General features: G+C 52.9%; 1 protein-coding gene across 3 annotated transcripts in view; it reads left to right on the forward strand.

Moving 5' to 3' along the window:
- Positions 1 to 26,914, forward strand: part of CTDP1 (CTD phosphatase subunit 1) — a 58,969-nt gene that overhangs the window by 15,444 nt on the left and 16,611 nt on the right. For all 3 annotated transcript variants that reach the window (XM_045527483.1, XM_045527484.1, XM_045527485.1), the window contains exons 4-10: positions 943 to 1,071; positions 6,769 to 6,919; positions 11,388 to 11,478; positions 13,291 to 13,457; positions 14,897 to 15,949; positions 17,985 to 18,126; positions 18,966 to 19,175. In XM_045527483.1, coding sequence (XP_045383439.1) covers positions 943 to 1,071; positions 6,769 to 6,919; positions 11,388 to 11,478; positions 13,291 to 13,457; positions 14,897 to 15,949; positions 17,985 to 18,126; positions 18,966 to 19,175 — 1,943 coding nt within the window. The remainder of the gene's footprint in view (positions 1 to 942; positions 1,072 to 6,768; positions 6,920 to 11,387; positions 11,479 to 13,290; positions 13,458 to 14,896; positions 15,950 to 17,984; positions 18,127 to 18,965; positions 19,176 to 26,914) is intronic.

Consider the following 26,914-nt stretch of genomic DNA (forward strand, 5'->3'; position numbering starts at 1 on the left):
TTTGTTAGATTTGTGCTTGTAAATGATGTATACCAACTTTTGTCTTTTTTCATGGGAAAGACAAAATGTAAGATACACGAATCTAGGTTTTCTGAATTAGTGAACTTCAAACAAGTAGAAGTGAGTGAGGGAGATGGAATAGGCACCCTGAGGAAGAAGGAGGTGTCCCCGCTGCTCCCACTGTGAGAGCCACGGCCAGCGCGTGTGCGCCTTCCTCCCAGGGCCGGCACGGCGCGGGTTCCCGTCTAACCCGGGCAGGACCAGGTGCTGTCGGCCGATAACCGAACGCCAGTTACGTGAGAAATCATGAATGGCGCCCACCCTGCTGCCTCTCACACCACACGGCTTTGGTGTGACGCGGGGAGCCTGAGCTGGCCTGCGTGTGGGTGGCATGTGCCGGGCACTGTCCCCAGGGCCCACCTGGGGCTCTTCACGGTGGAGCCCCAGTGCTGGCCCTGGAGGGTCCGGCCTGGGTGTCATCAGCCGCTGCCACCACAGCCCAGGGCGGGACAGGTTTCCCCTCCCCCAGCTGAACTTCCTTGTTTTTTTGTCCGTTCTGCAGCTCACTCTGATGGAGTTGCTGCTGGCATCCTACTAAATTTTTATAGCAACAGCCCATCTCTCTCCACTCTCCTTTTTTGTTGGTTTACGTATTTAACTAAATTATAAAACGGTAGTCACAAGGCAGGCTGCCGTGAACAGGTTTGGCCCACACGGGGCTGGCCTTGCTTCCGTGTAGCACAGGTGAGCCGGGTGTGGCCTGAGGGCACAGCGTGTGGTGGATGCCAGCATGTTGCCAGCCAGTGTCCTGTGTGCTCCGGGGTGAATGCCGGAGCTTGGTTAAGGGCTTATCTTTGTCTTTTGGAATTTCTTAACAGAATTGTATTTTATTTTGGATCCAAATACACTTTGCCATTTTTCATTTTTTCTTTTAAACTTTAGCAAGCTGAACAACTAGGAAGGGAAGACCAGCAACGACTGCATCGAAACAGAAAACTAGTGCTCATGGTTGATTTGGACCAGACCTTAATTCACACGACAGAGCAGCACTGTCAGCAGATGTCAAATAAAGTAAGTACCGTGAGCACCATCACGGCACGGCTTTCCCAGAAACCAGGGATCCCCTCGTTTCAATTTAAAAGTACATTATCTTGTCTTTATTTCATACACGTCAGCCTGGATTTGGGAAGTAGACTAGTCATGGATGTGAGCTCTTTAGCTGTTCCTGGGCCGTCATAGAACATGTGCAGTCTCAGGGCGAACCCCACCGTGTCTGGTGTGTGTAGGAGGCACTGCACACGCGCCCCTGTGAGTGTGGGAGCCCCGCGTGTGCCCACCCACACGCCTATGAGGGTCAGAAGTGGACGGCACGCAGACTCCATGGAGGGGCGGCCTTGCTGGGGAAGGTGTGCTGATTTCAGGTGCTTTTGTGTCGTGGGGTCTTCAGGACAGGTGGCCGCCTGGGTCTGTCCTCACCTGAGCCAGACTGGAGACAAAGGCTGCAGTCAGTGAGCTTGAATTCTCAGGCAGAGTCAGGGAGACCTGCAGGTCAGGGCGGAGCCCACCTAGGCAGACACAGAGCTGGCCCCGAGTCCAGCTTATCCCCAGGAGGGAGCAGAGAAGTTGAATTTCTAGACCAGAATACTTCCAATGCCTGTTACAAATGGCTCCCCCGAAGCTGTGTCAGCTTATGCTGTCATTAGCATGGAATATCTCACCAACACTGAATTAGCTGGTTTTTTTGTTTTTTTTTTCCTCCCAGACAGGGTCTCGCTCTGTTTCCCAGGCTGGAGTGCAGTGGTGAGATCACAGCTCACTGCAGCCTCAAACTCCCAGGCTCAAGTGATCCTCCTGCCTTGGCCTCCCAAGTGCTAGGATTACGGGTGTGAGCCACCGCTCCTGGGGGAGTTAGCATTTTTTAAAAGTGTTTGCTATTAAGCAGAGAATGTGTATGTAGACTCTGGGTTTAGACCTTGGGTTTTGAGAGGCTTGTCAGTTCCTAATAACTGCTGGGCCACGTTGGGTGCTGGCACGGCCTTGCCACTGTTCTCTGGCAGGAGGCCAGGCAGATGCTGGAGGGTCCAGCGCAGAGCCCAGAGCGGGTGTGGTTGTGACCCGTGGGAGGTTTGGGGAAAGCAAATTCACGGCAACTACATATAGCAGGTTCTGCTCCAGCCGTCATCTGAGGGAAGTGCAGTCGTTTAGACTTGGCTGAGTGAGTCAGTCAGGTGATACAAGCACACAGGTGGGGTCTGTGCGGGTCCCTTGGGTGGTCTTGCACTCACGGTGCATGTACATTGTGCCGAGCACGGAGGTAATTTAGTGATGTGATGTGTGTGAGTTTCTGTTACTCACAGCGCAGTTCATGGTTTCAGCAGTCCTGGTCGTTTCTGTGGGCGTGGGGACCGTGTAGGCCACGTTGTGGTCTTCTGTGCAGAGCACTGGGCGCGTGTTGCCCAGCTGCAGCTAGTGTTGGCTCTGCCTTTGAAGTTGGGCGTTTGAAGTTAGTTTTAGGAGTTTTATTGCTCTTCGTTGCGCTTTGTAGATACTGGTTTTATTTGTTTGTTTTACAACTCCAAGGTTTGTGGCAACCTTGCATTAAGGACGTCTCTCGGTGCCATTTGTCCAACATCACACGCCGACTTCCTGTCTCTGTGTCACGTTTGATAATTCTCCCAGTATTTCAGACTTCTTCATCGCTGTCTTATCTGTTGTGGTGATCTGTGGTCGGTGATCTTTGACGTTACTATTACAATTTCCTTGGGAGTACCACACAGCACACCCGTGGGAGACGGCAGGCTTTATAAATGGAGTGTGTGCTCTGACTGCTCCACCGGCTGGCAGTTCCCCGTCTCTCCCTCTGCTCAGGCCTCCTGTCCCCTGAGACACAGCAATATTGAAATTAGGCCAATAAATAACCCTACAATGGACTTGAAGTCTGTGTTCCCCAACCCCCAGGCCACAGAACTCCACCCCCACTCCGGGTCCATAGAAAAATTATAAATATCTTCCACAATTCTAGGGGGCGGTGCACAGCAGGAGGTGAGTGGCAGGCACACAAAGCTTTACCTGTATTTACCCCACTCACGTCACCACGTGAGCTCCACCCACCTCCCCTCCCCACAGTCCGTGGAAATTTTTTTTTAATTTTAGTATGGAGGGGTGAGGGGTTGTGAGTATGGGTGCTCAGTTTCCTTGTTTGTTTCTATTGAGACGGAGTCTCACTCTGCCACCCTGGGTAGAGTGCAGTGGGGTCATTGTAGCTCACTGCAACCTCCAACTCCTGGGCTCAAGCGATCCTTCTGCCTCAGCCTCCCGGGCACAGACGGACACCACAAGGCCCAACTACGTTTTTTTTCTTACTTTTTGGTAGAGACAGGGTCTCACTATTGCTCACGTTAGTCTTGAACTTCTGAGCTCAAGCAATCCTCCCGCCTCAGCCTCCCAGAGTGCTGGAATTACAGGCATGAGCCACCTCACCCAGGCAATCTGTGGAAAAATTGTCTTCCATGAAACCAGTCCCGGGTGCCAAAAAGGTTGGGGACCACTGCTTAAGTGTTGAAGTAAAAGGAAGAGTCACACACCTCTCACTTTAAAGCAAAAGCTAGAAATGATTAAGCTTAGTGAGGAAGAAATGTTGAAAGCCAAGATAGGCCAAAAGCTAGGCCTTTTGTGTCAAATAACAGCCAAGTTGTAAATGCAAAGGAAAAGCTCTTGAGGGAAATGAAAAGTGCTCCTCCAGTGAACACACAGATATGAGTAAGAAGAAAGTGAAACTGCCTGTTGCTGATGTGGGGAAGGTTTGAGTGGTCTGGACAGAAGATCAAACCAGCCACCACATTCCCTTAAGCCAAAGCCTAATCCAGAGCAAGGCCCTGACTCTCTTCACTTCTGCAAAGGCCGAGAGAGGTGAGGAAGCTGCAGGAGAAAAGTCTGACACCAGCAGAGGCTGGTTCATGAGGTTTAAGGAAAGAAGCCGTCTCCACAACACGAAAGTGCAGGTGCTGATGTAGCCGCTGCAGCAAGTTGTCCAGAAGATGTAGCCGAGGTCACCGATGAAGGTGGCTACGCTGAACAACAGACTTATAATATGGATGCAACAGCCTCATCCTGGAAGAAGATGCCATCCAGGACAGTCACAGCTGGAGAGGAGAAGTCGAGGCCTGGCTTCAGAGTGTCACAGGCCAGGCTGACTCTCTTGTTAGGGGCCGATGCAGCCGTGACTTTAAGTTGAATCCAGTGCTCATTCGCCATCCTGAAAGTCCTAGGGCCCTAAACCTACTCTGCCTGTGCTCTAGAAATGGAACAGCAAAGCCTGGATGGCAGCACATCTGTTTACAGCATGGTTTGCTGAATATTTTAAGCCCACTGTTGAGACCTGCTCAGGAAAAGAGATTCCTTTCGAATATTCCTGCTTATTGACAAGGCACCTTGTCACCCAAGAGCTGTGGTGGAGACGTACAAGGAGATGAATGCTGTTCTCATGCCTGGTAACACAACGCACACTCTACAGCCCGCGGATCAAGAGTAATTTCGACTTTCAAGTCTTACTATTTCAGAAAGACATTTTGTAAGGCTAGAGCTGCCATGGACAGTGATTCCTCTGTTGGGTCTGGGCAAAGTCAGTTGAGCACCCTCTGGAAAGGACTCACCATTCAAGATGCCATTAAGAACATCTGTGATTCACAGGAGGTCAAAATATCAACATTCACAGGAGTCTGGAAGAAGTTCATTCCAGCCCTCATGGACGACTTTGAGGGCCTCATGACTTCAGTGGAGGAAGTCACTGCAGATGTGGTGGAAACAGCAAGAGAACTCGCATAAAAGTGGAGCCTGGAGGTGTGACCGAATTGCTGCAATCTCAGGGTAACACTTGAATGGATGAGGAGTTGCTTCTTATGGATGAGCAAAGAGAGTGGTTTCTTGGGATGGAACCTATTCCTGGTGAAGATGCTGTGAACACTGTTGAAATCACAGGATTTAGAATGTTCCATAAACTTAGTTGGTAAAGCAGCAGCAGGGTCTGAGGGAACTGAGTCCACTTCTGAAAGAAGTTCTACTGTGGGTAAAATGCTCTCAAACAGCATCGCGTGCTACAGAGAAATCTTTTGTGAAAGGAAGAGTCAATCGATGTGGCAGATTTCACTGTTGTCTTATTTTAAGAAACTGCCGCAGCCGCCCCCACCTGCAGCAGCCACCACCCCGGTCAGTCAGCACCACCCACATCGAGGAAGACCCTCCACCTGCAAGATTAGTATTTGCTCAAGGCTCAGGTGATTGTTAGTATTTTTTAACAATAATGTATTTTCAAATTAAGGTATATACATTGTTTTCTTAGCCATAATGTTGCACACTTAATAGACGATAGTATAGGATAAACATACCTGACTTTTATATGCAGGAGGAAACCAAAAAATTCCTGTGACTTGCTTTATTATGGTGGTCTAGAACCGAGCAGTCTCTCAGTGTCCCTGAGGTGTGCCCGTACAGACAACCTGAAGCTAGCTGTGGTGGTTTCCCACGTGCATGGTCTGGGAGGTGCCAGTGTCCTGGTGTCTGTGTGGTCCAAGCACCGACGGTCCTGTCTGCATTAGCAGCACTCAGTGTGCCCTCAGCTCTGCATCCAAAGGGCACCCCTGTGGCCCAAACCCACATCCTGCTGCTGGCCCCGTGGAGAGCGTGAATGCAGGGCTCGGTGGCTGCCACCCCTCTGGAGGCAGGGCAGCTGCTGACTTTTTACTGCTGAGTGAGGCGAAAGTTGTCACTAACTGTTCTCACTCTTAAATCTTTTAACAGAACAGCTTTATCATGAGAGGTGTGACTACTTTGGAGCTAATAAAAATTCAAATGGGCCTAAGTTATCTTTTTAAAAAAAAAATCATTAAAAGTAAATATTTTTTACTGAGAAAATAATAGGATTAAAAAGATTGAAGTTTAGCAACTTATCTGCAAATTAATCATATATAATAAGTTGGTGTTACTGACTTCATCAGTCTACTAAAAATAATTTGGAATACTATTTCAGCTATGTGTTGTATTTTTAAATTAATAATACTGTATGTTAAAACTGTCCATGAGTTAGACTAAGTTATCTAAAATGTTTGGTTTACTTTCTTCACTAACTCAGGAAAATACCGTCGGTACGTCATGTGGGGTCTGTTCTAAGCAGCCTGCTTTGGCTCTGCTATTTGACGGATGTTGCATCTCAAGAAATGTGAATGTTGTCACTTTGAGATTCTCTTTATTTCCCGTCAGAATAATAGTGTGGACAGAGGAGCCAGGGACGGAAGTGTGAGTCTCCATCCACCTCCTCACGGCCCTTTGAGGGAAGCTCCTGTCAGTGGGTAGTAATCATAGTTATGGGTAGTTATCAGGTTAGCTCTAGTTGTCATAGGTAGTTACCAGGAGTAGTTAGAGTTATCAGAGGTAGTTATTGTAATTATCATGAGTAGTTATCACAAAGGAAGTTATCGTAGGTGTGTGTCATGGTTACTATGGGTAAGTATAGCTATCATAGGTGGCTACTGTAGGTGGTTGTCGTGGTAACCCAGTTAGCCAACATCATCCTGTGGTCGTCGGCGTGTTCCCCTGGTGGGGAAGCTGTGCCGCCCACTCCTGGTGCGTGTGCGGGTGGTGGTGGTGTGGACGGCGTCCTTGCTGGCGGGGCCACCCCTGCGTGTTGCGACTCCTGAGGGGGTGAGGGCGCAGGTGCTGCCTGGGTGCTCAGCTCCAGGGCGGCTCCTCTTGACCGTCTTGCTCTTCCTTCAGGGCATCTTCCACTTCCAGCTGGGCCGGGGCGAGCCGATGCTGCACACCCGCCTGCGCCCGCACTGCAGGGACTTCCTGGAGAAGGTGGCCAAGCTGTACGAGCTGCACGTCTTCACCTTTGGCAGCCGGCTGTACGCGCACACCATTGCAGGTCAGTTAGCCACGGCCGGACTGAGGGATGTTTGGGCAGTAAACATCGTAGTGCATGCACGGTGGGTTTTAGCCGGCTGTACGCACACCATTGCAGGTCAGTTAGCCACGGCAGGACTGAGGGATGTTCGGGCCGTAAACATTGTAGTGCATGCACAGTGGGTTTTAGCCGGCTGTATGCACACCATTGCAGGTCAGGTAGCCACGGCGGGACTGAGGGATGTTCGGGCTGTAAACATCTTAGTGCATGCACGGTGGGTTTTATTCCTCTCCCGTCCTCAATAATGCTTTCTTAAAAATGGAGAAAGAAATGTGAGGAAGCTCTCCCTGAAGCTCAGCTTTGTGTCAGAGCTGGCAGCTGTGCAGCCCTAGTTGGGTAGGACGGTTCTGCCACCAGAGCCTGGTGGGTGGGGCCACTGCCACTCTGGCCGGTCTGGAGTTTGTCAGGACCACAGACACATGGAAAGATAGAAAGTTCTTTTTTATTAAATGGATAATTCCAGAAATTAACGTACTTTAAACACTACTTTGTGAATTATTTCAAAGGGCTTTGGAGCCAGGCGGTGTGTGTGTTTGCACTGGTGGCCTCCCTGCAGGCAGAGCAGGCAGCTCGTGGGAAATGAGCAGCCTGAGGGTTGAGTGTGTCACACTGGCTCCCGCTGCCGGGCGAGGACTGGGTGCCCAGGGCCCCTGGACTGAGCTCAGGGGTGGGGCCGGCAGGGTGGTCACCGCCTATTCCGCCCGTGGGCGTTGACCTGCCTGGGACCAGTGGCAGCTCTGCAGTGTCCCTGGCAGAGATTGTGAAATTAAATACTTTATAATCCAGAGGTCTTTACAGATGGGTCTTGGTCCGTTGTTGACAGGGAAGTGACTTTTGAGCCCCCCTTTAATAAATATTGCCTGTGTAGGAAGTTTTAGTCACGAACATATAAGTAGCTTGTTAAAGTTAATTCGCCTCTATTAGGTTGGTGCAAAAGTAATTGCGGTTTGGGACAGTGAATTTTAAATCATCATAAGTTGGCTCAGACATATCTTGATTAATCAAGATAGGAACCATTAGGATCAACACATTTTTGCCAACTGAGAAATAAGTTTGTTTATTCCTGTAGCATAAAAATCCGTGCTTCGGGATTCGATGAACTCCTGAATCAGAAAATGTTTGAAAGCATTTTCTGCTTCCTGCTGGTGGAGGAAGCGTTTTCCCTGCAAAGAGTCGTGGAGATGCTTGAAGAAGTGGCAGTCGGTTGGCGAGAGGTCAGGTGAATCTGGCGGATGAGGCAAAACTTTGTAGCCCAATTTGTTCAACTTTGGAAGCGTTTGTGCGACTCACAGTCGGGCATTGTCATGGGGAAGAATTGGGCCCTTTCTGTTGACCAGTGCCGGCTGCAGGCATTGCAGTTTTAGGTGCACCTCGCCGATATACTGAGCAGACTTCTCAGATGTGATGGTTTCGCCAGGATTCAGAAAGCTGTGGTGGATCAGACCAGCAGCGGACCACCACACAGTGACCATGACCTTTTTTTGGTGCACGTTTGGCTTTGGGAAGTGCTTTCGAGCTTCTCGGTACAACCACTGAGCTGGTCATCGCAGGTTATCGTATAAAATCCACTTTTCGTTGCACGTCACAATCCAATTGAGAAATGGTTCGTTTTTGTTGTGTATAGCAAGAGAAGATGACACTTCAAAATGATGATTTTTTTTGATTTTTCAGTGAGCTCATGAGGCACCCACTTATTGAGCTTTTTCACCTTTCCAATTTGCTTCAAATGCTGAATGGCTGTAAAATGGTCAACGTTTGAGTTTTTTGGCAACTTCTCATGTAGTTGTAAGAGGATCAGCTTCAATGATTGCTCTCAACTGGTCCTTGTCAACTTCCGATGGCCACCGCTGTGCTCCTCGTCTTCAAGGCTCTCGTCTGCTTTGCAAAACTTCTTGAACCACTGCACTGTAAGTTCGTTAGCAGTTCCTGGGCCAGATGCGTCGTTCATGTTGCGAGCTGTCTCTGCTGCTTTACGACCCATCTTGAACTCGAATAAGAAAATCACTCATTTGCTTTTTGTCTAACATCATTTCCACAGTCTAAAATAAATGTAAAATAAACAGCAATAAGTCATTAGCAAAAAAACCTAAAGTGAGAAATACACATTAAAATGATGTATAACATGACCACATTTATTTAAGAATGTGTTCCCATATCAAACGGCAAATTTCAACAATGCTAAAACCGCAATTGCTTTTGCACCAAGCTAATAAATTCAACATGTTCACCTTTAATATTATGGCTCCTACTTCATGGCTGCCTGAGATACGTGACTTGAAGTCTAATTATCTAATAGGACGATATTATTGGCATTCTCAGACCAGTAAATAACCACCTAGTGTAATGTCAACGTTTTTGTACCCCCCAAAGTTGCTATGTTAAAACCTAATCACCAACGTGAGGAAATTAGGAGGCAATTAGGTCATGAGGGCTCTGTCCTCAAGAAGGGGACACACAGGTAAACTTTTGTATTTTAGTTACAGTGTGTTCCAGCCTGCCTTAGAAAACAGCACACGTGTGGGCCAGATTCGTAACTTCACAGGTGGTGGTGCAGGGGATGAGCTCAGGGTTGGCGAAGGCCAGTGGTTAACCGTGGTTAGGACACGTGTCGGGCAACACGGGTGGACTCGGGGAACATGGAGGTGGATACTCGAGTGAGATTTAACCTAAAAGTGTAAGTGTTCAGAAAACACGGATTGCATTGTCAGAGTTTGGGTGTAAAACTGCTGTTGAGCCGTCTAGCCCACCACCTTTGTTTACTGATGACTGAAACGCAGTGGAGGGACAGAACCCCAGTCAGGGCTCTGGCTCCGGACTGCCACCTGCCCGCGTTAGGGATCTGGTACCTTTTGTTCCGGGCACCGTGCGCCTCGCGGTGGGTGGGGGCTGTGTGCGCTCACTTGCCCTCCAGACTTGCGCTCAGTCACGTGTCCTCAATGCCTGGCAGAATTCCAGGTGACGTCAGACTCGGTGGCTGTGAAAGAGCAGCACCCCTAGACACGTGCACCTGCACTGTGAGGTCCCGTGGAGTCCCGCTTCCCGACCCGAGTCTGAATGTGTGCAGCGTTCAGGCTCTGGTGTGACGAGTAGTTGGAACATTTCTTTTTGGGGCTTTATCATTATAGTGGGTTTTTACCCCAGAGAGTTTTAAATGGTTGAAATTAAATTTTTTAACTGACTTTGAACTTGATGCCACCAACATACTTTATTTCTGGAATAAATTATCTGAAAAGCCCGTTTTGCTTTCATTTGGTGCCCCTCCTTCCACCAGCTGAAATACACTTCCTGTACATCCTGTGGTTCTTGTAAACTAACAAGATAACCTGTTTTTGTATTCTTCACTACAAAATATGGGCACTTTTAATTAAATGATGTATATTTAAAACTTTGCAAACTTATGAAGATAATATAGTAGGTTTTAAGTTCAGAAGATGAATTCAATTTATAGATCAAGGAACCTAGAACAGGGGACTTGAGTATGTGCGGAATTAAACTCCCTGAACAAACGTAATCCCAAGAAATCTTTGCCTAATTTGTTGATTGTTACCATGGTCATTTCTGAAATGGAAAATGTGTTTTTGCAGATAGCATTGTAGTATTGTTTTTAAAGACTTCAAGCAGATGTACTTCTTATCATTCAGTACTTAAAGCTGTTTTGAAAACTATTTTTTAAAAATTAAACTAGACTTGCAGTTAATAGTTGTAGGCAAAACGTAGGTGTCAAATATAGCACGAGCAGAAACTTTGGTACGAAACTACACTCCACTGGCTGGGCAGTACGTGGTGTAAAGGACATTTTTATCATTATTCTCAGTCAAGTCTGTCAGGCAGGTTTTCCGGGTGTTGCCTGAACAGGCAGCACTAAAGTGTGGTGTGTGCAGTGAGGACAATTGCACGGACCGTGCTGTGTGCGTCACCGTGGTTCAGGCCGTGTAGTTTGAGGGAAGCGGCCTCCACTGACGCTACTCTGCCTGGCGTGGCTGAGAGCGGGGCCCGCCCGGGCCGGGGAGCTCGAGGTGGAGGTGGCGCCACGTGTTCCAGGCGCAGTGCTCGGGCCACGCGAGGTGGAGAGCCACAGCCAGGTCTGCAGGTAGAGCGATGACGCACCTGCTTCACTGATACAGGTGCCTTCTGTCGTCTTGTCTTACCCGTCTGGTTTTGATAGGCAACTCACCAGCACATTGCACATTTTTTCAAATTAACAGAATTGTAAACACTTAGAAGCATGGATCATTTTTGAGCATGAATCAGTTTACAGGCAGAGGGAAGTTGTCCTGAGTGAAGGAGTCCTACCGAGCAGGGTGAGGAGCTGGGTGCTGATCCGGGTGCCGTGTGCTGCGGTTATGCAGAGGTGTTGATGGCTTTGCTGTGTGCAGTGTGGTGCAAATGCGTCTCAGACTGCTGTCTTTGTCCTGTTTTCTTTTTAAAGGCTTTTTAGACCCCGAGAAGAAGCTCTTTTCTCATCGAATATTATCAAGGGACGAATGTATTGACCCATTTTCTAAAACGGGAAACCTTAGGTATGTACTTGGCCGAGTCCATCACAGAGACAGCTTACTGTTCCGTTCCCAGCTTAAAACTGTGTTGAGAATTAGAGTGTGGTTCTGTGTTTAACATTTTCTAGGAACTTAAGCACACACTCCTCCCCCCAGTTTTCGGTGTACTTGGGAAGTTCTTTTCCAAGCCAGACTCCTCCTTCCGCCTGCCATCTCCCAGGTTGGTGGCCCAGGTGTTCCCAGCCCCCCTGAAACTGCCCTAGAGCTCTAGGCCCTGGTGTCTGCCGGGGGAGGCGGCAGCCCTCACCTCTGCCTCGTGCCTGGTGGACGGCACAGGCCCCAAGTCAGCCAGGCACCAAGCGCCTGCACTTTCCTGCTTTCTGTGTCTGTTCTTCACCACCCCTGGCGTGGGTGACAGTCCAGCCCTTCAGCTTTAGGTTTTCCTTCCTGCTCAGAGGCCTCACACTAAGGGTTACGGCAGGAGCGGCAGGAAGCAGATGTGCGTCCCTACAACAGTCTAGTCTAAACTCACTGCTCTTCTGCCCCTGAATATCCAGGGAAGGGCGGGGGTTCCTGGGGGACTCCAGGACTCAACTGCTGGGGCCGGGATGCAGGAGGGTGGAGCTGCACAGGAGGGGGCAGGTGTGTGGGAGATACCTGTGAAGGTATCAAAGTGGAGATACCTGTGTGTGGGCAAAAGCACCTTTGCACCTTCACCTGATGTACAAAGCCCTCAGTTTTGCGCAGCCACTGTCCAGAGGGGTTTTTGATACCAGCATTGGCATTTCAGATTGATAATGTTTTTAGCAGTTTGCAAGCTATTAATCCTACTCGTCATTTATAACATCCTATATTACCACATTGCCTGTATTTTTGCCTATTGCCATTTCTTCCTTCTGTCAGCTCTAGACGTCCTTCCCGTCCTGTCCTCTGAGCTTCCACGGCAGGGCGGCTCCTCCCCACGCCTGTGTGAAGGGCTGTTTTATATTCTTTGACGTTTCTTGCTCACTCTGTGTGGGGAATTTCCCCATTTCAACCGGCTTTTCCTGCCTTTGTAATTCTATCCAGTGTAGCTTGTTTTCATGGGTGATGGTAACACTGTATCAAGTGTAGGTTTTCTTGGCTCTTCCTAAGAAGACAGTAACAGCTTCAGCTGCAGCAGTTTTGGGGCTCATTCTGGCCACCCTCATCTAAACATTCCCCTTTTCAGATTTAGGGATCCACACAGACTGTGAGGCCTATGCAGGTTAAATATTATTTAAGGAGAATCTAAAGGTATTTATTTCAAAAACAGACTTCTCTTTTGCTAGTTATTATCAGAGAGGGCAGACTGAGTAGGGCAACAGAAAATGAGAGATGATGTTGCAGTTTATTAAGGAGCAAAAGTTACCTGAATGAGGATGTCAGAGTCGAATGGGGGCACGTCCCAGGGTGGGCACAGGTGGTGGGCAGTGGGGCTTGCACAGAGGGAGCTGCAGGTGGCTTAGAAAATTCCACATCAGCAGTTGGGTCTGTATCCAGAGTCAGCAAATTCGTTCCTTCGCGAGGGCTGAGGAGTCGCTGTGGCCTGCGAAGCCTGGCAGTCCCTCGCTGGCCCCTCAGGAAACAGAGTCTGGAACAGTGGACCCGAGTGTGGTCCTTGTCCCGGGGCCTCCGGAAAACGCCGAGAGCTCAGGTGCCCAGCAAAAGCCCTTCAGCGGGGCCTGTCTCTGTCTCTGACTAACCTGCCATCTGCTGGTCACATAGTGTAATCTTAAACCCTTGTGTTTAGCAAAATGAATACTTGTTACAGCTTTTAATTATTATTTTTCATAAATGACCCATTTTTACGTGTAGAAACCTCTTTCCTTGTGGAGACTCAATGGTTTGCATTATTGACGACCGAGAAGATGTGTGGAAGTTCGCACCCAACCTGATAACCGTGAAGAAGTACGTGTACTTCCAGGGCACAGGCGACCTGAACGCGCCTCCTGGCTCCCGGGAATCCCAGACGAGGAGAAAGGGTGGGTCACCTCCTTCCCGATGCCTCAGAAGAAAATAATTTGCATTTTGCTTGTTTATCTCATTTCTTACCTCTATTTTAGCTGTTAAAACTTCAAGATTTACTGTGTTTTTGTTTTGCCTTTTGCATTTCAATAGTTATAGAGGTTTGGGGGTTTATTTATGTAGTACTGAAAAGCAGGATATTATTTGATTTCAACTGGGCTTTTTAAAAAAATATCACTAAAACATTTTCTCAATCTGCATAAAGATCAAAGAATGCCGTTTAATTTAATACATCTGAATGGTATCTTTCATCCGTTTTCCTTAAATGTGACCCTGGGATTTGCCCATGGGGTTCTTTAGATGGTGGCTCGTAAGAACTTTCCTCAGCGCCACGATTCAGGCTGTGCCCTGGCCTGGACCCCAAACGTGGTGTGGTTTAGCCTGTCAGGCAAGCAAGCAACCAAAGTCTGCCCTAAAAAATGCTTTAAGTATTTCTGATCTTATACTTTTTTTTGTTGTTGTTGTTGAGACAGAGTCTCACTCTGTAGCCCGGGCTAGCGTGAGTGCCGTGGCATCAGCCTCGCTCACAGCAACCTCACACTCCTGGGCTCAAGCGATCCTCCTGCCTCAGCCTCCCGAGTAGCTGGGACTACAGGCATGCGCCACCATGCCCGGCTAATTTTTTCTATGCATATTTTTAGCTGTCCAGGTCATTTCTGTCTATTTTTGGTAGAGATGGGGTCTCGCTCTTGCTCAGACTGGTCTCCAACTCCTGAGCTCAAGTGATCCACCCACCTTGGCCTCCCAGAGTGCTAGGATTATAGGCGTGAGCCACTGCGCCCAGCCTGATCTTTACTTTTTAAATAAAATATTTTGAGTCATGTGTACTGCTGTTGTCACTGCAGCAGGACTCAGATGTTCAGGTCAGGGTAGTGGAGGGGTGTCCTTGCATCAGGTGGGGACTGGTGCAGGGCAGGTGGGTGTGGCCAGAGCCACATCTGTGGTCTGTGAGCTCAGAGTGCGTCTCACATCTCTAACGGTTGTAAAACAAAGGGACAGTGCACGTGTGGCCCACAACCCTCAAATGTTTCCTCCGGGTTGAATATCCCTAATTCTAAAACCCAAAATGCTCTGAAATCTGAAGCCTTAGAGCACCAACAGGATGCTCAGAGGACATGCTCATTGGAGTATGTTGGATTTTCATATTTGGGGTGTTCAACTGATGAGTTTACTGCATCAGTGTCAAAATTTGGGGAAAAAATTCGATATTCAAAACCCTTTTGCTCCTAAGTATTTCTGATAAGGGATACTTAACTCGTATCTGGCTTTTGACAGCAAAAGCTGGCCCAGGCGTGGTCTGGAGGATGGTCAGGCTCATAGCTGGGGAGGTGTGCTGCTTTGACTTTGAATGTCATTTGATGCTCTGACAGTAACCCTCCTCTGTGTGCGTGTGCAGTAAACCATTCTAAAGGTGCCGTCTCAGAGCAGGCGCCACCTGCCAGGGACCCCGAGGAAGGAAAGCAGGCGCCTGGGCCCGAGCAGAGCGACGGCCCGGGGCAGCCCGCGAGGCAGCTGAACGGCGGTGAAGCTCTTCCCCAAGGGGACGTGCCCCGGCCCAGGCAGGCAGCTGAGAGGGATGCCCAGACCCAGGCCCCCTCCACCGGCAGCCCCAGCAGCCACGCGCTGGCAGAGGCCCCAGAGCTGCAAAAGCCTCGTGAGCAGGGCGGCCGGGCCTCCCCAGGAACGCAGCCTGCCCGGGGCACCCCAGGCGCGGACTTGGATTTTGACTTGTCCAGCGACAGCGAGAGTAGCAGTGAGTCGGAGGGTCCTAAGTCGTCGTCCTCCACCAACTCCGATGGGGAGAGCGAGGAGAAGAGCAGCCAGAAAAAGCCTAAGGCCGCCCCCGAGGGCAAGAGGGTGCTGCCTCGGGGAGACCCCCCTGACACAGGTAGCGGGAGGCCTGCGGGGGCCAGTCCCCCCGGGGAGTCCGGGCCCAGCGCCCACCCTCAGGACAAAGGGCCCGAGCCAGGTGTGCTGGAGGAGAGCGAGCGCGAGGGCCTCTGCGGCCTGGGCAACGGCTGTGCGGACAGGAAGGAGGCAGAGACCGAGTCGCAGAACAGCGAGCAGTCCGGTGTCACCGCCGGCGAGTCCCTGGACCAGAGCGTGGAGGAGGAGGAGGAGGAGGAGGACACAGACGATGACGACCACCTCATCTACCTGGAGGAGATCCTGGTCCGTGTGCACACCGACTATTACGCCAAGTACGACAGGTTCCTCAACAAGGAGATCGAGGAAGCTCCAGATATACGGAAGATCGTGCCTGAACTCAAGAGCAAAGTGTTGGCAGACGTCGCCATCATATTTAGCGGGCTGCACCCCACAAACTTCCCGATAGAGAAGACCCGGGAGCACTACCACGCCACGGCCCTGGGCGCGAAGATAGTCACTCAACTGGTGCTGAGCCCCGACGCCCCCGACAGAGCCACCCACCTCATCGCCGCTCGGCCGGGTGAGTGCGCCAGGCCCTGGGGGCGGTGGGGGCGGGCAGGGTGCTCCAGCCAGGTGGGGGGCCGTGGTGGCCTGTTGTAGTTGCTCTTCAGAGTCACTGTAGCTTTCCTTTCACACTGAGCCTTCAGGACCCTTTGCCAGAGCCATTTCCTTTTAAGATCAGAGTGAGAACTATTGTGGTGAAATTCCAATTGGAGCGTCTGATGTTCACCTCAGTGTGTGCTCACCGAGTGCGTGCTCACCGAGTGCGTGCTCACCCGGTGCGCGTGCTCACCCGGTGCGTGCTCACCCGGTGCGTGCTCACCCAGTGCGTGCTACCGAGTGCGTACTCACCCAGTGTGCGTGCTCACCCGGCGTGTGCTCACCCGGCGCGTGCTCACCCGGCGCGTGCTCACCCAGTGCGCGTGCTCACCCAGTGCGTGCTCACCCAGTGTGCGCATGACGCCCAGCGTCGGGGGGTGTCTGTGTCCTCCGTGTGCAGTTAGGACCTTCTCCCAGGAGCAGAAGTCATGGCTGAGCTGGAGAGCAGGGTGTCTAGCCGGGGCACAGCAGAGAGGTTAGGTAAGAGGCAGGTACGGCAGCCGGGGCAGGAGACTGACCACCCTCCATGCTAGGAAACACATGCAGGATTTCACCTGGAGCACACGCAGGGCAGGTTCCTGCTGTTGGAGAGGGTGTGTGAGCGGTGGCTGCTCCTTGCAGCAGAGTCTGCCTGGGTCACAGCTGGGGCCGGGCCTGGTGAGAGCCCTGTGGTTGGGCAGGTCTTGCAGGAGTGCTCACTGCTCAGAGGACACGCCCACCTGATCCCTTCTTGAAAATGCTCCTCACAAGCAGTTTGCTTTTTCCCAAACGAAGATTGCGGAAATTACCTTGGTTTCTGCTCATCAAATTACTGTTTCTCTCATGATCTCCATCGACCGAGTCAGGGCTTCCAAGTACCCGGAGCCACCCGCAGGGCCCAGGGTGGCTGCGGGGGCTCAGCTGACCCCTGGCCGGCTCCACAAAGGTCGGCGTGGGTTATATTCAACCCGGTGGTTCCAGGATGGCTCAGGTCACGTTTGACACACGTGTCCACGATGCGGTGTCAAAGGTGAGATGGCAGAGGCAGGCTGTTCACGTGTCCCCGAGAAACCGTATGTCCCAAGAGAGCTCCCAGCAGGCAGTGAGGTCCTCCTTCCTGCACACCGGGGCTCCTGGCCTCTGGGAGGAGAGGTGACTTTCCCAAGGACACAGCACGAGGGACTTGTCCCTCGCTGGGCTGGGCGTGCTCACCTGCTCCACCCTGACCAGGCATGGCTGAGTTGGGTGCAGAGCTGGGTTTGGGGCCCTGAGGGCTGGTGGAGGAGCTGAGGGCCCACGGGGGAGACCAGTGATGTAGTCTGAGGTGCTCCTGGGCCTGCTGACCGCGATGCCTCTGAGGCTGAGGGACACCAGGTCTGTGCCGTGGGGGCGGGGGGTGGGGCCTGCCCTGGCCTGTGGTCAGTTGCTGTGTTAGGTCCTGAGATTCAGGCTCAAACGAGGCCTCAGTGGCCTCGGGCATCTGCAGGGGGCCCCTGAACCTGCACTGCCTTCGTGTGTTCCGGTCACGGCTTGAGAGGCAGCAGGAGGTGCAGGGTCAGTGGGTGACGCAGCCCCTGGAGCCTGGGGGCGGGCAGGGTCTGGCAGGAGCCTCGGGGCCTGGGGAGGGCAGCGGGTGGGGCAGGTCTGTGGCCGCCGTTGCCCCGCATGGGGCAGGACATGTGTTCCGGGGTGTGGAGTGGGGTCGGGCCATGCATGGGGTCCTGAGAGAGGGCGGCCCTGTGGGGTGGTGGCTGCGCAGTGGGGAGGGAGGTGGCCGCGCAGTGGGGAGGGAGGTGACGCAGGTCAGGGCCAGCCCCGGAGGCCCTGGCGGCAGAAGCTGTGGGGCTCGCGGAGCGGCTGTGCATGTGCAGAGGCTGCCCCTGTGGAGGTTCCTCTGCCATCCTGATGCCCTCCCGGCCGCTCTGCACTTGGAAGCCCTGGGGCTGCAGATGGCCTGACCAGCGGTTTCCCCCCAGGTACGGAGAAGGTGCTGCAGGCGCAGGGCTGCGGGCACCTGCACGTGGTCAGCCCCGACTGGCTGTGGAGCTGCCTGGAGCGCTGGGACAAGGTGGAGGAGCAGCTCTTCCCGCTCAGGGAGGACGACGCCCGCGCACAGAGGTACGGCGGGGCCTTGCCCGGGTTGCGGGCGGGAGACCAGGGCAGCTCCGCCCTGCTGGGTGTTTCCCTGGGGGGGCCTCTGCATCTCTGTCCCGGCCACCCCCCTCCCCTGACGAGCCCCACCTCCTGCTCTCCAGCCCCTGTGGACACACAGGTGAGCTTCAGGCGCTCACATGACCAGCCACCTCTGAGGAAAGAACTGGCATTGGTTTTCTTGGAGTATGGCGTGGATCTGAGTGTGATTACGTTGCTCCACGCTGGGGAGCAGTTACAGGGGCTATGTCAAGGGTGGGCCAGGTCGTAGGACGGCACCAAGAAAAGTGGTCGGCCACGGAAAAGCCATGGCCAGTCGAGCGTCTTGGGGCAGGTTTGCAGAATTACCTGCAGCACTTGCAGGTGGTGGCGTAGGGAGGAAACAGAGGGTCCCATCGTTTACGTCGTCCAGTGGGAGTTGGGCACACTGGGGGAAGCAGCAGGAAAACGCACGTCCGCTGCGGAGAAAGGACCGTTGTGTGTCAGAAGCCTGAGCGCTGAATCTGGGTGGAGTCACGCGGCGGGTCTCGGAGCGTCTCGAGGGTGCAGGATTGAAACAGCCCTTCCGCTCTGGGGGCTCAGCCACGCGCGGGTCCACGGGCTTTGCAGGTGCTGGTGACAGCAGCGCTGTCCTGTCTCTGCAGCGTTGGGGACTGTGACTCTTGCACGTTTGGGTTCTGGAATTGAAGAGTTGCACGTCTTCCACCTGGATGAGCCCGGGGACGCGGGTGGTGCCTGCTGGGAGATGGGCCTGGTGCCCACGGGCGCCAGCACCACGGTCACGGCCTCGTTCTCTCGCCCCCCAGGGACAGCAGCCCCGCGGCCTTTCCTGACGGCGAGGGCCTGCTCCCGGCCACTCTGTTCCACCCAACGCCCGTGCACCCCAAGGCCCCGCCAGGCCCAGAGGTTCGGGTCTACGACTCCAGCACCGGGAAGCTCGTGAGGACAGGGGCCCAGGGCCCCCGGCCCCCGCCCCCTGGCACGCTGCCTGTCCACGGGGAGCCATCCTCTTTCAGGTACATCACGGCTCCGCGGGGCTGACCTTTGCCAGAGAGCGCTGGCACCTGGGGTTGAGTTCATTCTAGTCTTGTTAAGGGGCGGGGTCAAGTACCTGCAGTGAGGACTGGTGACGGGAAAGGCTGTTGAGTCCGTGGGGCGGCCTGGCTGGGGACTGACTCCCGATCAGGGAAACACCTTCCCACCTGCCCTCCTGGGCCTTTTCGTTTGCTCTTCTGTCCTGTCTTAGGCCCCAGAACTGGAACAGAAACCTCCTGATTTAGGCTCTAAAACGTCCCGCACAGGCTGCCTGGTGCTGGCTGCATTTGTAGACAGGACTCGCCATGGTTGCTTACGTGTCCTGGGTGCCCAGCAGAGGACGGGCCACGCAGGGCCAGTCTGACCCCTCCCCGTCCCACCCTCTGAATCTGCGCCCTGCAGACCCCGCAGTGGCCAGGCACGGCTGTCCCACATGTCCACGTGCTCAGAGCAGACTCAGGAAGTGGCGGCAGTGGTGCTTTGTGAATAGGCACGTGAGGAAGAGAAACTGCCCTGGGCCAGAGGCTTTGGGAGCCGGGACCGGAGCTGCCTGGGAGAGATCGGTGCCGGCGAGGGGACTCCTGAGCCAGCCGTCCCACCTTTTTCTCGTGCCTCTGCACGGACTCGAAGTCAGCCCTTTGCCTGAAGGCGAGTCCCCTGCGGGCCACCTTGTACGTGACTGTAGGACCGTTCTGGAGATTTAAATGAGGAATCTTTGGCTATTTCTTCTATAGTGGTCATTGCTTTGAGATTCCCGTGATACACGTGTGATCACACACCCATTTCCCATTTCTTTTCTAAGAGCCCCGACCCTCCGCACAATCGCCCCACACGGTCAGCAGGGCAGAAGCCGGAGTGGCCTTCATTCCGCCCATGGTGCCACGCGGCCCTGCCAGGCTGAGCGGCTCGGCGCGGTGCTGCTCCAGGGGGTTTCGGGACGGGCAGTGGATCAGACCCATGTCCGGCCTCTGCCGTCCTCCAGCCGTGGTGACACTTGAGAGGTCAGCCCAGGACATTAGAGACGTGGCTTCCCTCTCTCTGGACGTGGACGGTTCCGTGGCCGGCCTTGGAGCCGACCCAGAAGGCTGTGGGGACAGCACCAAGGCCCTGGCGCCGTGTCGCCCTCCTGGGAACTTAGCCTGAAGCCCATCCGCCCCGGGGTCTCCGGACGGCAGGCGGCACATGCCCGAGATGCCGGGTTGAGGCGGGTTTGGGCTACTTGCTCCTTTGTCATTTGTAACTAAAGTGTCATCGCTAATTAAACATTTTCTTCCAGCAACATGGTATTTTCCATCTACACAGTTGAATTATGGCCTGTAGCTGTTGCTTGTTTCCCTTGGGAGTTACTTTCCGAAAGTGGGTCCTTGAGTTCAAGGCCATGTGTGGTTTTAACTGTAACAGGTGGTATCAGTGATTTTGCCAAGAATCTGTGGCAGTCGCCTTCCACCTAGTGGGACACGTCAGCATGTCATGCACATGCATGTGTGCCTGTGGATGGCATGTCTCTGACACGTCTGTAGGGCTGTTCCGTTCAGCGTTGGCGTTTGGCTGTCCTGGAGGGGCCTGTGGTTCACGGCCGTGAGCCCCCGCGAGGCCTGATGTTGCTTTGCCTGCCCCTTCTGGGAAGCGTTTGCCGTGACAGGAAACACCCTGAGGATGAAGTTGGCCACGGACACATGGGGGACGTGGCCTGGAGTGTCCGGCATTTCCGGGAGCGTCAGCCCTTTGGGGCGCTGTGGAATGTTAGGTGTTTTTCTTTGCAGCCAACATCGGTGGCTCAAATGTTCATAAACAGTCTGTTGAACTGAGTTCTGCGCAGCATTCTCTGTAAACTTGTTCTTGGAGTGTTCCTCACCGTGGATTTGTTCAGAACCCCCTGCCCTATCTTAAAATTTTTGGTGGTCTCATATTATTTTGAGTAAATTCTACCTAGTTTTTAAAGTGTGACCATGTCAAGCAGCAGCTGACCGTGTGGCCGGTGGCGGAGGGAGGGGCAGAAGCGCTCGGTGCGCAGCGTTTGTGGCGGCAGGAGGAGGACACAAAGGCTCTGGTGCAGAGGGACGCCGGTTCAGGTTGCGCTGTGGCTGTGCCTGGGTCCGTGGCACCGCGTGTGTGTTTTGCTGCCCGAAGTTCCTCAGAGGTGGTTGGTCTTTAAATCCAGCCCTGTTGTCCTCTGGGTTAAAACTGTGAAGTGTGCGGAGTTTGGATTGTTGGTGGTGGACTCTACCTGTTACCAGGTGGTTACGTTCTGTGTGGCCGGGATGTTCTCTGTGGTGGTGAGATCTCGTCCCCTGGGTGTCCTGCACCAGAGCACGAGCAGGACGGGCTGCTCCAGCACGGCCAGAAAAGGGGTGTCTGGGTGCAGGTTCTGCCGCCAGCGGCACTGGGGTGGGTGAAGCCACCTGATTTGCAGATTCCCGTGTGCACCCTGAAGACAGGGCTTCCAGGCAGATGCCGTGTTAGTGGCCCTGGGGCCGGGCTCTGAGCTGTGCACAGGAAGCCACCTGGCACCCTGGCCAGCACATGTGTGGGGGCCAACGTCACGTGAGCAGCAGCAAGTGCAGCAGCAGGGGACAGGAACTCACTGTGGCGCCAGCGGGCCGCACAGGTAACTGCCGTGTGCGTGTGTTTCTGTGTGGTGGGCTCAGTCGGGCCTGGGAGGACAGGATCAGGGCGGGAAGGTCTAACGAAACTTCTGACAAAGTCCTGTCGCCGTGACTGCTGAACAGCAGGGTCAGAACTGTGGTGCCGGCTCAGCATGACAGATCAGCAGCGTGAGGGGCACGCAGCCCCCAGCAGTCAGCGTGTGTTGCGCACGGGCACAACAGAAACGCCAGTGGCGGACACAGGCCCGTGACTCTGCTGTGACGCTGGGGCCGGAGGGATGCCCTGGGGTGAGCAGGGTGTGGCAGCCCCGAGGCCGCACCCTCACCTCCAGGGAGCAGACTTACGGCCAGGCCTGCCTTGACTGAGGTTCTTCATGCTGGAAGAGCCCCCCGCGCCTGTGCTGGGTCTCGGTGGGATTCCACGTCGAGGGAAGGATGGGTTCCATGGAGCTGCCACAGGGCTGGCCCATGCAGAAGGCAGCAGACACTGGGAGCCGGCCAGGCGCAGCTGGGACGGAGCAGGAAGGGAGGACTTGGGGCTCTGGAGACAGGGAGGCAGAGTGAGCCACATGGGGCAGAGGCCAGCGTGGCGACAGGGCTGGTGCCAGAGATGCCGTCCGAACTGGACGCCATCCGAACTGGACGTGGGGAGTCCATGGTCAGCAGAGGGGCTTGGCTCAGGCCATGACGTCCTGCGGGGAGGCTCCACCCTCAGCCCAGCAGGCGTCGGTGGCACACCTGGCCGGGGAGGACCACTGCTCACACCTAGTGGGGTAGGACCACTGCTCACACCTAGTGGGGCAGGACCACTGCTCACACCTAGCGGGGCAGGACCGCTGCTCACACCTGGCGGGGGAGGACCGCTGCTCACACCTGGCGGGGCAGGACCGCTGCTCACACCTGGCCGGGCAGGACCGCTGCTCACACCTAGCGGGGCAGGACCGCTGCTCACACCTGGCGGGGCAGGACCGCTGCTCACACCTAGCTGCTCATACCTAGCGGGGCAGGACCGCTGCTCACACCTAGCTGCTCACACCTAGCGGGGCAGGACCGCTGCTCACACCTGGCGGGGCAGGACCGCTGCTCACACCTGGCCGGGCAGGACCACTGCTCACACCTAGTGGGGCAGGACCGCTGCTCACACCTGGCCAGGCAGGACCGCTGCTCACACCCGGCTCAGGCCCCATGACCTGTGGCTTCCAAGAGACTTGACAGGTTCAAACACATTTTGCTTACTCCCCCAGAACCTAGAATGCTGGGCTAGAAACAGGTGTGTACAGTTCATGCAAAGACGTTCTCTCTTCGAGACCCTTGGTGCACCCAGGTCTGTCCCTGGCGCGGTCGAGACGGTGGCCTTGAGCGCTCAGCCCCCGTGGGTCAGGGAGAAGCACATTTGTCAGCGAGATCTGTGCAAAGCAGCGACCAAATGTCTTTCCAGAAGGCTAGGACTTCATCCTTCAGTGCTAGTATGTGTCTTCATGTGACTTAATTCCAGCCTTCCAGCGGAGTTGACAAAGCTCGCTGGACAACTAACTGAGGAAGCACGAAGAATAGGCTTATACCAACAGTAACTAGAAATTTTCACTTTCCAGACAATGGCATTTCGCTCATGTCTTCATGGTTATGTGGTTCAGATTATTGTGGCAGGTTGTGTTCTCTAGTGCGTTAAAATGTGAATCAGTAGAAACAGGACAGCTCTTGGCATTAAAGTGATGGAGCTGAAATTTAGTTTCTGAGTTGTAGTTTTATAATAGTGTTGTGTAATTTAAAGTAGCCACAAAATCAGTGTGTGCTGATGGCTGCATGAGCAATGCCTGTGTTTTAGAGTCTGCTTTTCATACTATTGAAAATAAAATCACAAACTTTTCACTTATTTTTTCTTAAGTAGCGAGAACAAAAGCATATGGTGTTAAACTATATGGAATGGTTAAAAATTAGACACACAATTGGTTTTTGGATTATTCAGACTTGCTTGAAGTGAGTGTCTACAGACTGGGACTTTCTCAGATAGATGAGAAGTCACTGGCACCTGAAGACAGACCGTGCAGGTGGCCAGCTGGACTTGAATGACGTTGAACACTACTTGAATGGCACTAATAATATGGCAATAGATGACGACACATCTGTTCCAAAATGTGTATACTTGATGTGAGCAGCAGTGGTTCAGTTCCAGATGAGTCTGTAGAGAGACAGACGCCCGCGCCGTGCCTGCATTCCCCAGGTGAGCACACCTCCCGCTAGCAGGTGGACCAGGTGAAAGTTCCTTTTTGTTTTAATCTGGAAGTGTGATTTGCACCAGAACAGTGATTATCTTACGTTGTTACCAGCCCACCTAGGTTTCCAAAGGACACCAGTTTGACTTGTTAAACCCTATCAACCATGCACACTTTGTGGCGGGAGGTGGCACTGCTGTGCTGTGCCCACGCCAGCCTGCCGTCCCCGTCCCGATCACCATAGCGGCATCTGCACAGCCTCGGTCACTGTACTTCTGTGTGAAATTGATTAACTTTCAGTCTAGTCCTAGATCCCGAAGATTTTCTCTTCTGCTTTATTCACAAAGTTTTACAGTTTTACGTTCAATACCTGGGGATCTGTGTGCGGTTAACCTTTGTGCAGGGCCCATGGCTTACGCTGAGCTTCATCACCCGGCTCCGGCCCTGCTGTGGAGCCTGCGTCCTCCCACCTCGACCTCCCGCGACCTGCCGGGGAGCAGCCGGGCTGTGCGTGTGGGTCTGTCTCTGGGCTCTGTCTGTTCCTTTGGTCTACAGGCATTTTTGCCTTTTTCTTAATCTTGGAGTGAAAGCGTCCTCTTCCTCTGTACGTGTGATGTCAGCGCAGGTCATTTGTGATGGTCTCTATCAAGTTGAGGAAGGTCCCCTCTATTCCTGTTTTCTGTGTTTATTGATATGATCATGTGATCTTTCTTCTTTAACCTGTTAATATAGATGGATTACATTGGTTTTTGAACATTGAAACAACCTTGCAACCCTTAAATAAAGCTCGTGTGTTCATGGTGTGTAATAATTCTCATACATTTTTGTTAAGTGTGTTTCCTGATGTTGACTGTGGGTCTCCAGTTCTGTGTTTCGTGCTGTCTTGGTCCAGCCCCCCCCTGTGATCTTCCCTTGTCCTCACCGTCTGGGGCTCCTTCATTCCTGACGCCGGTGACTTGTTTGTTCTGTTTTTTCTTTGTCCATCTTGCTAGAGGTTTGTCAACTTTATTGATTTTTTTCAAAGTTATTTATTTCATTGATATTTTTTCTCTATTTTTCTTTGTTTTCAACTTCATTAATTTCTTATCTTTACCTTCATTCTGCTTGCTTTGGATATATTTCTTACAATTTTGGCTTCAACAATCAAACACAATTTAGAAAACTCAAGAGGAGAAGGAAACTCCATGTATTTTCCTGTATTCTTGCTTCCTAGCAGAAGGGCCCCTTCCGGCCTTTTATTCTCGCCGTGCGCAAGCCCCTGCACCCGGCGAGTCTAGGGGCTGAGCCTCCTGAGTCCCTTCGTGTCCGAGGATGTCTTCGCTGGGCAGACTCTGGGTTGATTGTTCTTCTTTGTTTAGAGCCTGGAAGGTGTCCCGCTTCCTTCTGAGCTCCAAGGTTTTGATGAGAAGGCTGCTGTCGTTGGCATCGTCTTCCCCGTAGGGAAGGGGTCTTTTCTCTCTAGATGCCGTCAAGGTTTGCTCTTCATCTTTAATCAGAAGTTTGTGACGTGTCTTGGTGTGGGTTTGGGGGTTTACCTTGTTTGGGTTTCACTCAGCTTCTCAAATTGGAAGTTTCATGTCTTTTGCCGAATTTGGGACGTTTCCAGCCATTACTCTTCAGGGCCCCCTCTGCCTATTGTGAGACTCCAGAGATGTGGGTGTGGCGTCTTGTCTCCTCGTTACTAAGGCCGCGTTCATTTTTCCTTTTTCTGACCATTTTCTCTTTGTTGTTGAGACATGGTGATTTCTGCTAGATCCTCACTGACTTTATTTTCCCTTTGTCTCCCGTGTTTTGCTGTGGAAACCATCGTTGCACTTCTTTGTTTTAGCTGTTGTATTTTTCAGTTATAAAATTTCCCTTTGGTTCTTCTTCACGTCTCCATTTCTTTGCTGAGGCTTTGTGTTTCCTGCTGTTTCTGGGTTGTGATTGCTGGTGGGCCCGTCGGGTCGGCCTCCGCTGCCTTCGTCCATTCGGTGGGAGCCTCCCGCGTCTCGGCAGGACGTGATTTTTGACGGAAGCCGGGACACTTGCACATCGTGTGGTCAGACTCTGTCTTGACCGACTTTTTCTGGCACCACAGCACAGAGGTGGCGTCACCGCCTCGTGCCTGCCCGCGGGGGTGGGCATCAGGCTCCCCTCGTGGCCCCCGACCTTTTCTGAGACCCCAAGTGTGGGGCGCCAGGGCCTTTGCTAGTGTTGGCGAGAGTGGAACAGCGACTGAGAGATTTTTTGAATCTTCATTTGTTAATTCATCTCGAAATAATAATACTGGTGAGTCCACCTGTCCACGGATTTTTCCGGCCAGCCGTTGAAAGATGCAGGACGCGAGGTCGGCACGTGTGCAGGGCCAACCGCGGACGCGAGCGCGTGGCCTGTGGTCTCCGAGGGCTCCTGGCCCAGGTCCTGCAGACTCTGAGGGCAGCTGCATCAAACTATTGCACGTGGATATAATTGACTTTTTCTTTTAAATAAAAATAACTCTTTTCCAAATTGAAAAGAACTCTAATGGGAAGAGTGACTTTGCTTTATATACTTGCAGTTCTCTCTGGCTGAGGTCAGTTCATTGTTTTGTTGTTTTGGTGGAAAGGCACACAGGCTCTGGCTCCAGGTGAGTCTTCGGAGGAGGGAGATTGTGCCCACGCCCCGCGGGCTCTGGGAGAGCCCTGGATTTGGCAGCTGGTCCAAACCCTCTTTCAAGCTGAAGGGAAATTTGATTTTTTTGTGGGGGGCGGCACTTACCCACCGGGTGCCAGTGCCCCAGAGCACCTTCTGCGGCCACAGGCCCACACGTGTGTTCCAGGGCCGTGCTCCATTGCAGACGGAACACTCCTTTCCCCATCAGCTTCCAGCAGAGAGGACATTCTTGCAATTACGTGTCAGTTTTGGTTAAAACTATTAGAA

The sequence above is a fragment of the Lemur catta genome, chromosome 16 (assembly GCF_020740605.2).
Source record: "Lemur catta isolate mLemCat1 chromosome 16, mLemCat1.pri, whole genome shotgun sequence".
In the NCBI taxonomy this organism is placed as follows: domain Eukaryota; kingdom Metazoa; phylum Chordata; class Mammalia; order Primates; family Lemuridae; genus Lemur; species Lemur catta.